General features: G+C 40.5%; 1 protein-coding gene across 5 annotated transcripts in view; it reads right to left on the bottom strand.

Moving 5' to 3' along the window:
- TSC2 (TSC complex subunit 2) overlaps positions 1–17,853 on the bottom strand; it is a 31,269-nt gene extending 13,416 nt beyond the window's left edge. Inside the window, exons 1-26 of one of the 5 annotated variants that reach the window (XM_031555854.1) lie at positions 17,455–17,853; positions 17,014–17,178; positions 16,077–16,163; positions 15,324–15,434; positions 14,463–14,607; positions 14,208–14,325; positions 13,712–13,760; positions 13,170–13,295; positions 12,767–12,840; positions 12,305–12,431; positions 11,547–11,690; positions 11,186–11,323; positions 10,876–10,979; positions 10,008–10,089; positions 8,970–9,125; positions 8,527–8,643; positions 7,878–8,000; positions 7,547–7,653; positions 6,938–7,091; positions 6,147–6,269; positions 5,689–5,823; positions 5,013–5,202; positions 4,486–4,579; positions 4,039–4,141; positions 3,753–3,847; positions 1,082–1,213 (exon numbers count right to left, since the gene is read on the bottom strand). In XM_031555854.1, the coding sequence (XP_031411714.1) occupies positions 1,082–1,213; positions 3,753–3,847; positions 4,039–4,141; positions 4,486–4,579; positions 5,013–5,202; positions 5,689–5,823; positions 6,147–6,269; positions 6,938–7,091; positions 7,547–7,653; positions 7,878–8,000; positions 8,527–8,643; positions 8,970–9,125; positions 10,008–10,089; positions 10,876–10,979; positions 11,186–11,323; positions 11,547–11,690; positions 12,305–12,431; positions 12,767–12,840; positions 13,170–13,295; positions 13,712–13,760; positions 14,208–14,325; positions 14,463–14,607; positions 15,324–15,434; positions 16,077–16,163; positions 17,014–17,178; positions 17,455–17,559 (3,104 nt within the window). In that variant the 5' untranslated portion in view covers positions 17,560–17,853. Of the gene's footprint in view, positions 1–1,081; positions 1,214–3,752; positions 3,848–4,038; positions 4,142–4,485; positions 4,580–5,012; positions 5,203–5,688; positions 5,824–6,146; positions 6,270–6,937; positions 7,092–7,546; positions 7,654–7,877; positions 8,001–8,526; positions 8,644–8,969; positions 9,126–10,007; positions 10,090–10,875; positions 10,980–11,185; positions 11,324–11,546; positions 11,691–12,304; positions 12,432–12,766; positions 12,841–13,169; positions 13,296–13,711; positions 13,761–14,207; positions 14,326–14,462; positions 14,608–15,323; positions 15,435–16,076; positions 16,164–17,013; positions 17,179–17,454 lie in introns of those variants that run through there. The other 4 variants (XM_019620796.2, XM_010719525.2, XM_010719523.2 and 1 more) reach the window with 4 other exon arrangements.
- Between the last annotated feature and the right edge of the window lie 23 nt (positions 17,854–17,876).

Genomic DNA, 17,876 nt, shown 5'->3' with positions numbered 1-17,876 from the left:
AGCAATTCTGCCTTCGAATTAACAAAATCAGCAACACAGTTTGAAAAACTTCCATTCGATAGGGATGTTTTTATAACAAGAAATCCTTATGCCATTATAAGAAAAGCTACACTGAGATGCAGCCAAATTTTTGCAACACGATAACTTACTTGGTATCACTAAGGTTAAATGCCTGAACTTTTAGTTGCTACAATTTAAATAAAAACAGAAGAGAAGAAAATTACTTAATAGTTTGATGAGGACATCAGAGAATTAAGTGCCAGAATTATATTCACAATCCAGCCACTTCAGCATATTTCTCTTGGGTGACATATAGTCAAAAGCTCAAATACAGGCAATGAAGTTCTCTGGACATGAATCCTTATGGATTGAGGCACAAAACTTCAAGCTCAGATTTCCAACCAATGTATTATTGGCAGAAATTTAATACTCAAGGGAAATGATCCAGAAATAGGTTTAAAAAACTAGCACAAGCCATTTCATCTTTCATGGGAGAAAAATCAATTAAAACTTGTTTCCTTTAGCAATGAAAGCAGTAGCTTCACATCGGCTAAGTGTTCTAAGAGTACAGTTCACCTTTAACTGCTCTATGGAGACACAAATGAAAAGGTTTTTATTACCTCATATTCTGGTCAAAATACTTCAGTCAGCTCTGTGTCAAAGAACAAATCCCAAACCCAGAACCACTGCTCTCAGTTTGGGAGGAGGGCCGCTTCGAAAGCATTAGTCTAACCATGATTTTCACTCACTTGCACAGAATGCAACGTTTTTCTTTTTCCTTTTTCCTCTCCATCACCACCTTTACTTTGCAAATAGACAGATTTGTACCTAAAGCACCAGAGCATAGGGAAAGCAGGCACACACAGCACGGGGTGATGCGACCACTCGACAGCCAGCGCTAGGAAGCCATGGCTTATCCACGACACCTTTCCAAAAACCAGCCTGTAGCTAAGATCAGGTTCGTATTGCAGAGTCATGCAAGCATCCCACATGCAAATCCACCCTGCTTCCACCCACCCTTGCAGTAAAATTTCCAAGTGCTGAATTGCTCTTGGATTCTCCCCATTTAAAGTGCCTCTACCTGCGGACCACATGTTCAGACACACTGATGCTGCGGGATCGGAAGGCATCAACTGCAGAGGGTTCTTTCAGCTCTTTCACTGGAGGAGAGTTATTCAAGCCTTGCTTTGCATTTTTTGCTAGTCTTAAACTACTAGGTGGAGAAGCACCAAGCCCCAAAAGAGGTCACAGGAAGGGAGGAAATCATTGTAGGGATGTAGGTTGAAAGGTCACAGGTCACAGGGTCAATATTGGGGGATCCCGGAGGGTGATGTAAAATAAAACAAATGCCAAAAAAGGAAAATAAAAATTAAAATGTACAAACAAGCAGAGCTGAAAGCTTTAAAAAGACAAACCACATTTTGAAAACAAGATTTTAAATGTGCTACGAAACAAATGAAATTAGTACAAGTTAAAACAAACAAAAAAAAAGCTGATTGAAATGACAGTTGGAATACTGAACTGTTAAACAAAGGCAAGAGCATCAGAATGCTCATTTGGCATAAATTTCTCAAGCCCAAGAAGTTTTGTGTAGATCAGCCACCTCCTCTTACCTCACCTCACCACTTCAGGACACCACAAAGACTGACTACTTCCACAAAGATCCCCAGATCTTAAAATGCTTTGCCAAAACCACGTAGCAGCACATTCTTCTACAAGAGACAGGTATCTGTCTGCCCATCCCTATGTTGTTAGGCCTGGTCTGAGTTTGAGCTTCAGCTGAACCACAAAAATGTCCCAGGGTCAGAGAGAGGTGTCCTCTGGCTCAGACCTTGAGGCACTGGGGGATATTCAGCCCATCTAAATGAAACTGACACTTCTTGCACAGTGTGGATGGAGGGAGAAGGGCAAACATTCCCTTGGCTGCTGATGCATGGTACTTTTCTGTCCCACAGCTACCTTATTGCAGGTGGCACACAAGTAACCTACTTGACTTACAATTGAAACAGAAAGAAGATAAGCCTTCACTCTGCCTGGTGCTAAGCATATGTGGGAGATGACAGTAATTAACATCTAAGAGGCACTTTAATCAGTCACAGCTGAGACACATGTCTTGCTGACTACTAATCTGGACATAACTGCTGGACTAACTGTTTACATCTCTGTACATAAAACACAGAGGCAAATTAACATTCCTAAACATGATTTACTAGCTGTCCTTTCAGTGAATGATTACATTTCAGACAGCCACTTGGACGGATTACAATTTATTTCTCCTCCTCCCCCCTCCTACCAATCTCTGACAGAGATTTTGGCCACAACTGGAGATGTAACCGCAGAGAGCAGAAGCTCATACTGAGTTTATCACCTACACCAACATCATGCCATTCAGCAGCCATGGGAAGTGTTGGGATCTTTGCCTCTGTCAACACACAGCACCCTACTTAAAGCAAAGAAATGCTTATTCTTTGGGCTTATAGAGCAAAAACCAAGCATACAAGGTTTCTGAAGCAAGGAAACAGATATCTACTCAAAGCTATTTCTTTTTTCATTTGACCAGAATCCAAACTCAGAGACATTGCTGCCATTCTGGTGTTTCAGTTGCTGCCTGAGCTCACACTGCTTAGCAGAGATTTCTGGGGAGGCGATCCAGCAGCTAGCAAAAACCTTTAGATACAGTAGTATTCCAACCTAGTTGAATTTAACAGGTTTTTGGAGGAGAAAAAAAAAAAAAAGATTAGTTGAAATTCTAATTTGAGAGACGATTGTCAAAAGGCTTCTCTTCCAAATTTCTGAATGAAAGAAGAGGAGATGGGAGAGATGAAACACAAAACAGGGTTTACAGCTATAGCATTAGGGAAGGGGTGGTGTTTCTTCATTGCAAGACACTACTAAGCCTTGCAGTTAAAGTAGAGGCACTTTCCCCAGGGTTCAAATGCCACTGTATGCTTACTGCACATTAACACTGAAGCAAGTTAAGTGAACCAATTTAGGTATGTCCTAGGTAAAAGGACATTGGAGAAATCTTGAATGCCCTAGAATAATAGAAGCATGGAGTAACCCAAGTTGGAAGGGACCCACAATGCCTTCCAAGCAATATTTTTCCATCTTTGCAAATGTTACTTTGAAAGACAACTGGCAAGGTACATTCTGAATTTTAAAGATATCAAGTTTTGCTTCAAACTGACATACTGGTTTCAAAATTCAAATAACATAACAAGCCATTCACACATACACAAGGCAGCAATCTGCCTTCAGTCATTTAGTCATGTACAAGGTATCCCTGTGGAAAAACACAGATTCTGTTATCTCAGTTTATACTAATCACAATAATTTCCCTGGCAATAATTTATAATAGTCGCTGCCAATCAGTTATTAAAAGAAGTTAACACTATCAATACAGTTCTTTATTACTTCTGGTATTACCCTTCTCATCCCTGGTAGCACTGTACCTGAAAGAACTGCTGCTTTCCAAAAACTAACAATAAAAAAAAATTCACACTTAACTGTAAAAACTTACAGAACAGACAGCAACACTTTCATATGTACTATCAGACTGCCAGCTTGCTTTGAGTTCAACTTCTTACCGACCTCAGTTTGTCTTTTACCAATTCCCTAAAGAGGTTTACTTGGCTTGCTTAAATGCAGTCATACTCTGGATAACTAGACAGCCTCCTTCAGAATAAACTCAGGGAAGGGTGTGAGCACTATCCGAGGAACACAGGACCCTGCTGGAATCTAACATCATTTACCTTTTTGGCCTCTCATTGAGGCTTGTACTACGAGCCCTGAAACTGTCCTTCTCAGGTGTGTCATCAAAGGAGAGCAGCACATTGGAACGCAAACCCTGTCAATCGAGACAAACAGACACAAGTTTGAATGAGTAGGGCAGAAAGACTGCAATCATGGGCTGATGCACAGGAACTTGCATGTGGTTTTGAAAAAGATGCTGGCTTCATACAGAAACCATTATGCTTCTTGAACAAGTATCAGTCACCATTTTTATTGCATGCTGATTGATTCAGTAGAATCCATTACCTTTGTAATATAGGGAACAAAGTCCTTTCGGAAGGGAAGGCGACACCGAATGAACCACATAGCTATCACGTGGTGGGCCAGGCAAACTATGTACTGGTTAAACCTAGAAAAGCAAAAACCACAGTTTAATGTTCCAACAGGATATCATTCCAGAACTGAACACAGGGACTTGTCTGTCTGAGAAATACAACTGTTCCTTTACCTACTGTAAGTTAAAAAAAAAAAAGAGAAAAGCAGACTTCTATTTAAGAAAAAGAGACATTGTATTTAAGAAAAAGAGACATTGAGCCCCAGATGAATATGGTCCACCTTCAGAAAAGGCTTGGAGACACCAAAATGAGCAATATTCCATAAATAATCTTGACTCAAGCACTACAGAAAAGCTTATCTTAGCCTCTTCAGCTTACAGGTGAGGTAGGGGACGAAGCAGATTTGCTACTAACTTACTTGGAAGGGTTTGTGTATGGCAGGGAGATGGCAAACACACTGGCATACTGCTCCGCAGCAAAGTTCCTGTAGAGGTGAGGCAGCCTTGCTAGAGCTAGAATGGTTCAAGAAGAAAACCAACACAGGTGAGTTCTGAACATGAGCTATTCAACACCAGAATTCAGCTTAATTCGAATTGTTTTGTTTCTTCTAAATCATCAACTGACATAGAAGTCATGCTGACCATAACATCATGGTTAACATCACAGTAATTTCACACTGCTTACGTTTTAAACAACAAGAGAGGGAGAACAGCTTTCTATTTCCCACCACTCTACAGCTACACTGTAAGTATGAGCAAGTGTCTTAAAAACAGTAACAAATGAGATAATCAAACATTTACATTTCAAGGACTGTGAAAAGGCACCACCAAAAGAACAATAAACCCTCACAGCATGATATATTTGACTAATGCAATCAAAACAGTCACACTCAGCTCTAAACATTTATAACTGCAAGATCAAGCACAGAAGAACCTTACAACTTACTTGAAAGAAATTCTAAGAGAGGAATTGCCATATTGGCTGTAGCAGATATGTGGGTTAATTTGACTATTAGGACAGGAAGTGCCTTTATGATGATGTCAGGCATCTCAACGCTGCAGACAGAGAGTGCCACAACGCACTGGTTTGCACAGCGATAGATAAGCCCATGTTCCAGGCAGTACACGATTTCACGCTGGAAAAAAAAAGGAAAAGTCATAATAAAGAGAAAACCTGCAACATCCTATCTCTTGACTTCAATTAGCATTTCAGAACAACTTACAAGGCATCACCACTGCAATGCCTGTATGACACACACTATCGAAAATGCAACACAGATCCCTAAGAAATGCTGCTTATGTTCTAGGCCAAAATCTTTTGATGGAACTTCAACCAGGCAGAAATTTTATAAATTATTACTTAAGCTTCTAACCAAATACAGAGCCTTCTTATGGAAAATACTGTCTTTCTGCTCAGTTTTTACATTTACCAGGATCTTCCAGCGGAAGGTAAAGTCGCTCAGCAGTGAGTAAGCAGGGGAACAGATATGGACGGCCAACGGTAAAACCAACTAACCAGACAGTGACTGCTGCACAAAGTTAGGAAAGTAAGAAAGAAAGACAATGTTCTACAGTAAAGGCCCAGCCCCTGCTCCCAACACATACTCTGGCTTTTCCTGTACCTGTTTAGCTTTGTCCAGATAATTATGGTAAGATATCAGTGCTGTCAGTACTGGAACTACAGCCAGGTGCAAATCGGTGCGGGAAAAGCCTTCTGGTGTACCATGGAGCCTGTCGGTTGTCTTCTTGTCTGTGAGCTGATGCATCATACATTAAGTTAGGATATCTTACATTAAGAATACTCTCTATAAGGCAGTGAAAAGGCATAGCCCATAGTTGCCTTTGCACATGTATACATATACAATACATGCACAGAGAAGAAAAACACCAATTACTAAACACCTAAAACAATCCCCACAAAAAGAGAAGGTGAGCCAGGACTGGCAACAGGCATGATGATTTTGTTATTACTAGACTGAAGCAAAACAAACAAGCAAACAAACAAAAAAAAAAATCTCAAAAAAGTGGTGAGTAAACAAAGGACCTGGTAATTATACATCTATAGGATGAGTGGCATTACCATGTAGCTCAGTGCAGAAGCCAGGAGGTCTATGTTGCAAGGAGAGGTTAAAAACAGCACTTTATAGCGGAGGGATTCTGGTAGTTTGTTGAGGACCAACTTCAATACCTTCCAGTCTGTCTCCTGGAAAGAAAGAGAGTTTGGGTGGAACATTTTTTGGACGATTTTCCTTCTGTTTGAAAGTAAGACTCATCAAATTTCAGACAGTATGCCATTTCCTAGGCAGATGTATGTCTTGGAATGGTAGCTACACCAAAAAAAATGACATTTAACTGTCACATGTTACTTTCTTTCTCTCATCCAGCTCTAGGTGCAGTATTGGCACTGCATGCTGAAAGATGACTTGTATCCAGACTCAACAGAGCTCAACCACACAGAGCCAGAGTTAACTCTTCTAACTGCTAGTACAAATTAGCCTCCAGAGCAAGACACTCTCTCAGAACACAGCTCTGTCCAAATCCAACATTAACAAGCAATTTACATTTACAGTTCCAAATGCCCTTTCAGAAATAGGATGAATTCTTTCATCTTTATTTAACAAACACATTTTTGTCTTTGTCCAACATGAACCAGCACGCAATGAAAGCCTTGCTGAACTTCTGGAGAGCTGAACTAGTGCTCCCACTGGTGGTTGTAAAGTTGCACTGCTACACACAGATGCCCATGAAGGAGGATTTAAGTCTTGCTTCTCAGGCATTATTTACATACTCAGGGACAGTGTTCTCTAGCCAGACCTTTTAATCTGTCATATTTCACACAAAGATGACAACTGTCATTAAGAGTAGACATACTTGCTTCAAACACTGCAGAAGGACACCAAAGACCATTGAGTATGGCAAATGCCCTATTCGAATGGTGCTGTTCTGGGAAGGCACACTGGGACTTCCTGAAGGTGGAGAGAGTGTACCAGTAGGCTTTTTCTCAGCAGCTCTCTTCTCTGCTTCTCTACAACACAGGAAGGCAGAAAAATAACATAAGATAAACTTAAGAACAGAACATTGGGAATTTTAGTGACGTACTCTTCAACTTACTCTCTGGTATGTTATACAAAAAACATCAGAGCAAGCTAGAAAACTGGAATAGATAGATCTGTACAAATCATTGAATCAAATCTCAGTATAAGAACGAGTTCCAGGCAGGAATCTGCAAATGTTTTTGTTAAGTTTTTGCGACAGAAACAGAAATTCCATGTGCAAGACTGAGGGCTCTACAGAGAAATGGTTTGGAGGAGCATGTAGTTGTTAGCTGGGATCATTCTAGGCTGTAACTACAGAATTGTCTCATCACAGATTCATCAGGATTTGAATGATTCGGACAAACTGGAGATAAATCACTAAACACATGCAGGAATGTAGAACAGCTCCGAAAACAGCATTTGCTGAATGCTATGAGAAACCTACACAAAATCACACAGACAGTAAGGGCTGAATCTCACTGCTCCATCCTTGTTAGAAAGGCCAAGACGGTGGAGGGAGTCAGCTCGAAGCATCAAGAGGAAATCAAATACCTGCAACAGAGAAGACACTGGAGTAACTGAAAGCTCATGCCAATGGAATATTCTCCCAACTCCCCCCTTCAGGTATAGACAAAGGGATATTTTTTTTGGATGCTGTAGCTGGTACGTGTACCAGCCAAGAAACACTATTTTGCTTCTGACAAGCTCTACATAACACATTTCCCACCTGCATCCCAAGATTTTCAGAGACAGCATGCAGGGGTTACTGCTCATACCTGCAATCTGATGCTGCTAGCAACAGCAAGGCTGTACGCATACATATAGTGGCGCTGGATGTGGTGAATCAGCATCTCGTACACCCGCATGGCATGGCTGGAAGGTAAGCTGTAGAGTTTTGTCTACAGAGGAACAGAAACACAATCTAAAGGCAGACTGATGCTAGTTACTCAGAAACGTGTATCTGCACTGAGAATTCGAGAACAACGTCGCTAATTCTGCCCCCTGAAAGCAAGATAAAAGGACATTTCTGATCAGAACTGCTGCAGATTCCAGAAAAGTAACTGATTTCTGCAGAATCCAGAACAACTAGCTCTTCACAACTGCTTAAGATGCATCTCAGGATATGCTATCCAAACACAATTCAAGGTTATGAGCCACTCCCCTTCTACTACAATTTATGAACACATCTGCCCTCCACACAAGAAAATGTTCGTGTATTTGCTGTACAATGGAAAGAAGAGAAAATAAAACATCTAGCAAACAGTCACACAATACCCAAAATCAAAAGAAATGACCAAAAGAGTTAAATATTAAGTGATAAAACAAAAGACAGAGCATTTAATAACAAAATAGTTATCTAAAAAAGCTGGAGTCCGGTAGGTGGCTATTTGGAAGAAGATCCATTTAATGCTCTTCCAGATTTACCTGAAGAATTATCAGAAGTCCAAGAACTGCTGTCTTCACATCTTCCAAAGAAGCTGAATATGATAGCAAATCCCTCTCTTCCAGCTCAGATGGAGATGAGAGAGAATGCGCAGCCACCTTTTAAAAAAAAAAAAGCAGAACACTTGAGATCTACAACACAACTTCTCTGTAATTCTGCCCTGGAAGGTCAAACAACACTACAGCAAGTTATCCTTGCCAGAAATTCTGCAAGCCCTGTCACGTAGCTTGGATGGGTGCTGATAAGGTTTTTAAAGTTCAATTCCACTACGTGCTCCACATCTGCATCCCACAAAACCCAGCGATTTTACGGTACCCACTGACCTATGCAAGTGATGACATTCACAGTTTAGTCTCAGCCACAGCAGGAGGACCTGCCTAAAGCCAGTGTGATGTTTCTGACAGCTGACCAAAATCCACCTCACCTTTTCTATGATATCAAGCAAGCTGTTAAAGTGATGAGTGTTGCAGCCTTCAGCAAGGTCTACAAGTAGCTGAGTGGCCAGTTTTCGAACTTGATGGTCTTTATCCTCTGGAATGTGAGCCAGTTGAGAGATCACAACCAAGTTAATCAGCTCTTCCTGCAAGAGAACAGATGTGAATAAGCCTGGACATTTTGCTGTCAGTTTTTCAATAAGCATGTTAAAGAGACAAACAGCTATGAAAAGAACACTGGTATCGGGCTTGATCGTCAACTGTTATGTGCCTTGATCTTTCCTCTTCCCTCTAGCTGAGTATTTCTTTACGTCCCTCTCCAAAACAAGTATGGCTTTTTGCTGAACTCAGACTTAGTGTTTGGCTTTTCATCTATCCTACAGATGACATCAAGAGTCTATTTGAACCTGGGCTAAGGGAATTCTATGACTTGGTTTCCTGACAGGCAGGAAACATACAACAGCAACAAGTTTTCATAAATCTTCAAGAAATCCAAGAAGCAACTCTGCCCCTTCCTGCCCTCTGACACACTCTGGGTGCATTCCAGGGAGCTGAAGACATCCCCAGAGCTCTTGAGCAACTTCTCTTTCAGACAGCTTCTATCTTGGATGGTAACTGGAAGCACCAAGTCAAGTCAATCTGCTCATGTCAGATCCTGCCCAAACCTCATGTTTTCACAAAGCTTTTATATCAACTCTGTGTCTCTCAGACCAATTGTTTTTCCAAACAAACCTAAATGAAATTAATGATTTTAAAACAGGGAAGCAAACCCGTAAGCAAGGGTGTCCTCAAAACATCTCATAGCACCTCACACTGCAACTTGCATACACCTGTAGTTGACTAAGAACAATTAAAAGGCGATTCCTCCTACAAACATTTGGAAATAACATTTGTTGTGTGTCACACTGAAAGCACAATTCTGTGCACTGTTCAGTGGAAGAGACAACACCACAAAATGTGCCACATCAAAGCCTTTCCCACCCCCTTAAGATCACACATGTAATCATCAGAAACAGATTAACACAAACCTCATAGAACTGTCTGTTAATACTCAGTACAAAGGACAAGACATCCAGAACTTTAATACGAACAGCACTACGACTTTCATTCCTAAAATAGGAAGAGCAAATTCAAGATGAGTAAAATAAAGTTGCTGCTATTTAGGGGAGGAGGGGAAAAGGAAAAAAAGGAAAGTAAAACTATAATAAACTAAGAAACTTTTTGTGTCAGAGCAATAAACATTAGAGATCAGTTCAGCCTTCAGTTAATATCTCTCTAAGATCAGATTCAGGAACAAATGGAAACTAGAATCTCAATTCAGCTTTTTCCTACAATTCGGCTTTTATTCCTACTGAAGATCTGTAACTGCATTTTTTCCACGTCCAGTCCAAACCAGAAGTATTGAAGGGCAAGTACTTCAGTGAGCAAATTCAAAACCAAACAGAGAGCAGAGGGAAGGATCTGCTCTTCAGCAACTTTCCACAAATGAGACATAAGTTTTTTTTATTGCTACATGATGGTATTTTAGAGCATAAAAGTATTCTAGGAGTGCCAATTCAACAACAGTTATTACTTTAATACTGGACTATCACATACAATCACGAGGCTGAGCAGCAAAGTCTTGTTTGCTGTGCAGTGGAGCATGTAACTGCTTAAGTGAAGTGAAATAGCACCAACCAATGGTAATAAAGGACGGGGGGAAAAAAAGGAACTTAACTCAGTGGAAAGTTTTTCTTATGCTAAACAAATCCTTTTACATACTGTGCCCTGGAACTACTGTACTTCTTAGCAGTCATTCACTAACATTAGAAATTCAGAAAACAAAATTATTTAGCACGAAAGGGTGGCAAGAAACATTCAAAAATACCTTGTATTCATAAAGTTATGATATCATACCTGAAGAATCTCTCCATTAACATCTGCAGGTTGTGAATCCAGCCATCTTTGGCAGGATGAATGGACTGAGCTCTGTATGCTATCAAGTTTAATACAGAAGATTCCTTTCATGGAAAGATCAAGAATTTTTTTTTAGTGTATAAGCAAAAACAATACATTCATTTTTGTCCTCCCTCTAAGAACAAGGTTCATGCAAAGTCCTTGCTGAGGTTTTCTAACCACTTGCTATTTCAGGACTCACTGTTTTCAACTGTACCAAGTAATGAAACAGTTTCAACTGACCATAAAAAAGCTACAGGGAAAGTCTTACCGGTCTCTGATCAGCACATCTTTCCACCAGCTCAAAAAATCTCTCCTCAGAACCATGAAATTCATTCTGGTCACAGAGTTCTTCTACTGTAGTCAAAAGATCATGTACAATGGACTTAAGTTCTTGGCTCTCTAAACTCTGAAATAGAGATAAAAACATTCCTGGAAGACTTATACTTTACCAGAAAATATCAACTGTTAACAAATAGAAAACTGAGCTGACAAGCACAATATCAAGAATTGGGCTAAACCTTCCTTTGACTTCTAAGTCACTGGAGTGTACAAACAAGAGATCAATTTGCAGAAATATTTATGGGAAGGTCTTTTAATTGAAAGCGCATCAAGATAGACTCAACACTTACCTGCAGCTGTTGCAGTAATCGCTCCATGATGTCCAAGAGAATATCCCAGGTTACAGCTTGCAATTCCTTCCCATACTTCTTTATTAGGCGAGTGATGGACAGAACTATCTCATAAGATACAACTGCATTGGGACATGTCATGGCCTGGAATACGAAGTGTTTCAGTCAGTTAACAACTGGAAAACAGCAGTCAGAAACCCTCTTGAATTCAAATGAAATGCTTTACTCATTAAAAAGTTATCCTGTGATAAATGCATCCAAGTCTATTCACACAAAGGCCAATGCAAAGAACTCTTATGAATTGCAGTTACACCCTCCTGCAAGTAGCTGTAGATCAACTGCCAAATTCAGCTCTATCCTAAAAGAGTAGGCTTGTGAGCTTTTAAAGCTAGATTCACTTGAATAAGAGAATTTTAAGGGAGCTCTGAAAATACTGTCCCTCAGATTTCTGTACCACACATTAGGAAGAGTGCAAGTTTATGCTTCATTCTTATTTTTTAAGCTAGCATCCACAATGTAGACTTTTAATAAAGGGAATTCAGAGTTTGTGTTGCTGGCCAGAGTTACAGAAATATCCTAGAAGGAAGTCTCATTTTAAACCTAAAATCTCTGTTATTTTATTCCCATATATATATCCCAATTGATATCTTTCAGCCACACAAAGATCCCTTTGGTGAAGGAGATCACAGTTTTGCTCTAAATTTGTACAGGCCCAGACACACACCTGATTAAAAAGTTTCTCCAGCATCCCATCCTACCTTGAGGAACGAAGGTAGCACAGAAGTTGGGGAATTCTTGAGTGAATTGAGGCGATGAGCACCCCAGAGAGCCATCCCTACAAAGAACACTGCTCCTCTCAGCAGGGCTGCATCTGCCATGTAAGCTCTGCAAACAGACAGGAGGAAAGTCTTAGACCACACAAAGATTACTTTGGGGCATAAGACTCAACAGGAATACACAGTGTCATAATTTCCTGTACACATTACAGCACTGCAATTAATAAACATAAAATCTAGAAACCTTTTGGAATGATTTTTAAATGAAGGAAAACTAAATTCAGAAAAGTTGAAAAATAAGCATTTCTGGTAGTTCCATTAGGAAAAGGATTCACTTCTAAGAACCAGAACTCCCAGCCTGTCCTACTCAGGTCAGTGGCTCCCCAGTTTACCTCAATGGGACTTCTACTGTATTATTAGGGTTTTGTTATACGCTCTCTTTACCTGTCTTCCATGATCCTGCACATGTTGTAAATCGCACTGTGGCCCAAATGAGTTCCCAGAAGGTTGCGCATAAGCTGGAAATTCAAAGAGAACACTTAAATACCCAACTGTTTAAACACTCATGACACTAAACATGCATTCAGCTGGATAATCATAACTGCTTATGGAAAGTAAATGTGTTCCATGCCATTTCCATGCCACAACAGAGAAGGGAGCCTGCCATATCAGCTGAAAGCACAGCTTAACGCATGCAAATGACAGAATTTACATGAACAATGTGATGAGCCCTTAATGCTTGAAACAATATAATTTTTGGTTTGTTTTTAGAAGCATGACATATGTTCACAGGCATGTGGCTCTTCATCTGCGAGGAAGAAACAGTGAACTCATTAAAAGTTCTGACCTTCCAGCACGGCTCACAGAGTTCCTTCACATTGATGGTACGGCACAACGTGATAATAAATACTGGCAGGTTCTCTGATGGCAGACAGTTATAGCAAACAACAGCATCTAAAACTTGCAAAGAAATCTTTGAGAAAGAAAAGATAACATGGTTAAACACTTCCTTAGGAATAATGCAGGTCAAATCCTAGGCTGACAAGCCCAGGAAATCTTGTGGAAGTTAAAAGAGACTAAGATATGTTTTTCTTCTTTTATTTTTTTTTCATGCAGGACTAAAAGTCACCCATAAAAAATGACTGTTAAAAATTTGCTTAACAAACTTATGCACACTCTGCTTCTTGTAGAATAAAATTAGTATTGGTGTAAGAGATATTTTGGCTTACAAACACTTCATAACACTGTATTAGCTGTCTTCTAAGATGAGAATAAACTCATCTTAGAATGAGGGATGAGAGTCTGATGACCTGATTTTGTTTCTAACAGATTTGGTTTCAAAGAATTTCAAAGAACTCTGAAGTATTAAGACAGACTCAAATTACTGACCTCAATGTCCACAGACGATGAAGTCTGAATACACAAGATGCATATCTTGCTGTTAAGAAAGAACATTTAATTATAATTGTTTGCTTAATATAGATTTAAGCAAATTACAAAGAGCTAAAATAGAAAAGTAAATTGGCATGCAATTTTCTCTTATCACTCTCCCTACTTTGGCATTTTGTAACATTCCTAAGGACACTGGACAGTACAACCTTTTATAAACTGTTAGCTTAAAATTGCACTTGAATAACCTCTCATTATGACTTTGTTAATAAAACAGCAGACATCACATGAAGCAAGGAAAGTACATGCAACATTTTAAATTAAAAAGGATCTGAACGTTGTAAAAAAATCAAATATTTGTCAGAATTGTCAGATATGACCCAGAACAAAAGAGATCCAGATCAGATTAAAAAGATTCCACTAATCTGCATATTAATCTGCAGCTTTGCTCTGTAATAAGACAAGAATAAATAATTAAAGGGTAAAAAAAACTTACTGGACCATGTCAGCTACATAGTCTTCCAGGTAGCAGCTGTTGAATTTCACCAGGTTCACTAAAACCAAAAGGAACTCTGAAGACAAACCAACATCCATCCACTGTAGCACAAAGTCAGCTAAAGGGAGAAAACAAATCATTACAATCAGCTTTCTGTCCAGCAGCATTGTCTCTACTGCCTTTTTCTCACACTGCTGGATGCCTCTCACTTGGCTTATTACAGGCAAATGTTAGAGGAATAAAGATAATACTCACCTAACTCTTCTTCTAAGTAAGTGATGTATCGTCCATTTTCTGTTAGAGCCTTAAACACTTCAAGCCGTTCATGCAAGTCTTCATTGGAGGGATAGTCCTTAATAACCTTAAAAAAATGTGCTCTAAGGATTCCTAATCTCTCACCCTTAGGAAAAAAAGAAGGGGGGTAGGGGTAGGAGAAGAAGGTGGAGAAATAACAATGTCACTAAAGAAGGCCCAGACCTGATCAAAAGCTGTAACGATAAACTCGATGCTTTTTATTATTTTATTTTTCTACAGGCTATAAAAATAACTCTCTGTCTCTACTGGTAATTGCACAGGACTTCTCAGTCTGTTCTAACATTTCTTTATCAGCATTCAGGGCTTGAAGGCTATTTTGTCCAGCACCATACAGACAGCATCCAATACACAAAGCAACCCACAGAAACTGCAACTGACAACACTGCCAGAAGAGCATTTATAAAACAGAATTGATGCTTACTCTTTTCCTAAGCATCTACCACTGCCTTTACAGGATACTACAAAGTAGAACTTTGGCCTGATACAGTCTTATGTTTGAACAGCACACTGTGACATTTGAAGAATTCACAGCATGCTTAACTTGGCCAGACTAGGAAAGTATCTCAAAGAGAACTTCCTGCACATTTGACATGCTGAAATATCAAACACTGCTGCAGATTGGGACTGAAATGTCTGGACAAAGACCGTATGAAATTTGCTGCATTGTGCCTGAATTTAAATTAAAGCACCAAAATAAGAAATGTGGAAAGTTGTAAGAAAAGGCTGCCCAATATCTTTTCACATTCCTACTCAACACAAATCCAGTTTAAGTGTAGTGTTTTTTCCATAAATTGTTTTCACCTGCCCTTGAATGATTGACTTTAGGAGATGAAGAACAGCATGTCTGGCTTCAGCTGGGCGCTCTGGCTGGAGCATATCAGCTACCACCTTCCATATTGCTTCCACTGCATGCTGCAAACAAATGTGAGAGGCAGTAAAAGGAAAGGTAAGCTTCTAGGAATTTCACCCAGTAGGTCAGCCACTAATTATTGCACATTAATAAACAAGATCCTCAGGAGTTCACGTACAGAGTTCTCCTTCCTGAGGGACACTCCCGCCTGCCTGTCATAAGCTCTGGTGAAGGACGTGAGACACCAATTCCTGGCCTGGATGACAACCTGTTCCCCAGTCACTGAAGTTCCTCATTCACACGACATTTGTGCAGAAACCTTCACCCAAACACATGGTGAGTTTAAAACCAATTGGAAGTAGCTTATTAACAGGACAGGAAGCTAGCAAATGCCCTCCCTGCAGGATTAACATCATCTCCTGTTAACTATCCTGATCAGACCAAAATATTTATAGCATATTTATCCTTCCATTTCATGCAGAAATCCCAACAGCTACATGCTCTCTCCACCATAGGCAGACCAAACAAGACTAATTTCCTTGGTACGTGAGCCACCTTACTACAGGTTTGGACAGCACCACATGTAGCTTTTGGGATTACCAATTTGAAAAGGCAGTCTGAACTACAGGAACCTCTTATGATGGGCTAAGAGTTGTTGTTTACATTTTACGTTTCAAATACTTACTGAACACTCTGAAACTTACCTCTTCAATTTTTTTTGTTTTTGCCACTTCACAGATTTGGCTGATTGCTCGTATCCTATTACTTAATCCACATTCTATGCTCAGTTCCTGGAACAAAATGCAGACATAAGCCAACAGTTTATCTTTCTAGAAACAGTAAGCCATTTCTCAAAGGGTTACGGGGGCCGTTGAAAAAGGAATTAAGACATTTGCCCAAAATTATCTATTAGTCATCATCACTGGAGCTTTTCAGGAATTTCTCCAAAAACATTTTTGCATGAGCACATGATGATTTGTCGAAACGAGAACTTTCCCAGACCTGGAGCCAAGCAGCTTTTCAGCTCCAGGACAGAACAACTCAATTTCTTTCTTCAGAAAAGTTAATAACTCTGACTGTGGCATTTACTGAGCACAGGAGGCAGGGAAAGGATGGACAGAAGTTTCTTTCCAGCTTCTAGCCGGTAAAAGTTCAGCTGCTTCAGCACAGACAAGAAGAGATCCTGATCTCTTTCCCCCTTCTATGTGTCTCCCTCTCTGTCTGCCAACTATTCTGTTTACAGACTCACTAGACCAATTACTGGAATCATCTGAGTTTTTCTTCCACAAAAATGTAAGCTTTCACAAAATAGAAATAGTTTTTAGTTTGCACTAATTGCCACCACATAAACTTCATCAAGCTCAGACTATCAATGCAAAGCAACATACTCTGAGTCTGTAATCTGTCAGAACAGACAATAACATCACCCTATAAAATATCTCAAAACTATTTGAACATTTAATAATTAAAACACTGTAACTTCTAACTCCATGAATTTTACATGCATTTCACTAGAGACTGAATTGAGAGATAAGGTAAAAATGCAAGAACACATGGCAACAAAGAAAGCAAAACAACTGACTGAGAGCCCTCTGCCTTCCCAAGCAATCTAGACTACATCTTTATACACATTTCTCACACCTTGAGTATTTCTGCAGTGATGATGAATTCCGTTTGCTTGCCCTCTGATGACTTTGAACTTCCCCGGGATGATCCCAGCCCCAAGAGATTCTTGAACTTCTCCTTCAGCCCCGAATCCTTGCTTTGAGGCTTTGCCATAACTGACAAGAAAGCAGCGCTGAGCCCCTGCAAACACAGAGCAGTGACTGTTCAGGGAGGCCCGGACAGAATCTTTAAGCATGAAAACTAACAGCCTTCACAATGGAGCATTTACAAACAGCTCTGTTGTTTCAAGCTGTTTACAGAGAAGCCCAATGCCGAGGACAACACTGAGCTGCCCGGGACTGACAACACTGTGTAACCATTTGCTGGGAGCTCTGAGTGACCAACGCCACCACAGCCTGCACATAGCAATCTCCATTTTACCACCACTGAACTGATTTTTGAATCACAGACACGCACGCTTCGAGGCAGGCATGCACCAAAGTCCTCACTCTCTTCAGCCACGGGTGCCCCATCCCTGGAGGTGCTCCAGGCCAGGCTGCACGGGGCCCCGGTCTGATCCATTGCAGACAATCAGCTCGCAGCAAGTGTGGGGCTGGGGGTTCTAGGGGCCCTTCTAACGCGTTTTCCATTACTCCCAACCCAAAAGCAATGCGTGGGTCCCGCTCAACCGGTGATATTACACGACTCCACGACAAAGCACGTAGCACCAGAACATAAACGTTAAGCACGACGGCCTTCAGGACAGCGGGGCACCCTGCCCTCCAAGGGTCAGCCCAGCACTCCGCCCCCCACGTCAGGACACCCATCGCTGCGTCCCGGGGACACAGCACAAGCGCTGTAGCAGCCCCGCAGGCACCCAGACCCCCAGCATCCCGCAC

The sequence above is a fragment of the Meleagris gallopavo genome, chromosome 16, assembly GCF_000146605.3.
Source record: "Meleagris gallopavo isolate NT-WF06-2002-E0010 breed Aviagen turkey brand Nicholas breeding stock chromosome 16, Turkey_5.1, whole genome shotgun sequence".
In the NCBI taxonomy this organism is placed as follows: domain Eukaryota; kingdom Metazoa; phylum Chordata; class Aves; order Galliformes; family Phasianidae; genus Meleagris; species Meleagris gallopavo.
The sequence above is the reverse complement of the archived record's forward strand: the minus strand, read 5'-3'. Positions and strand labels throughout refer to the sequence as shown.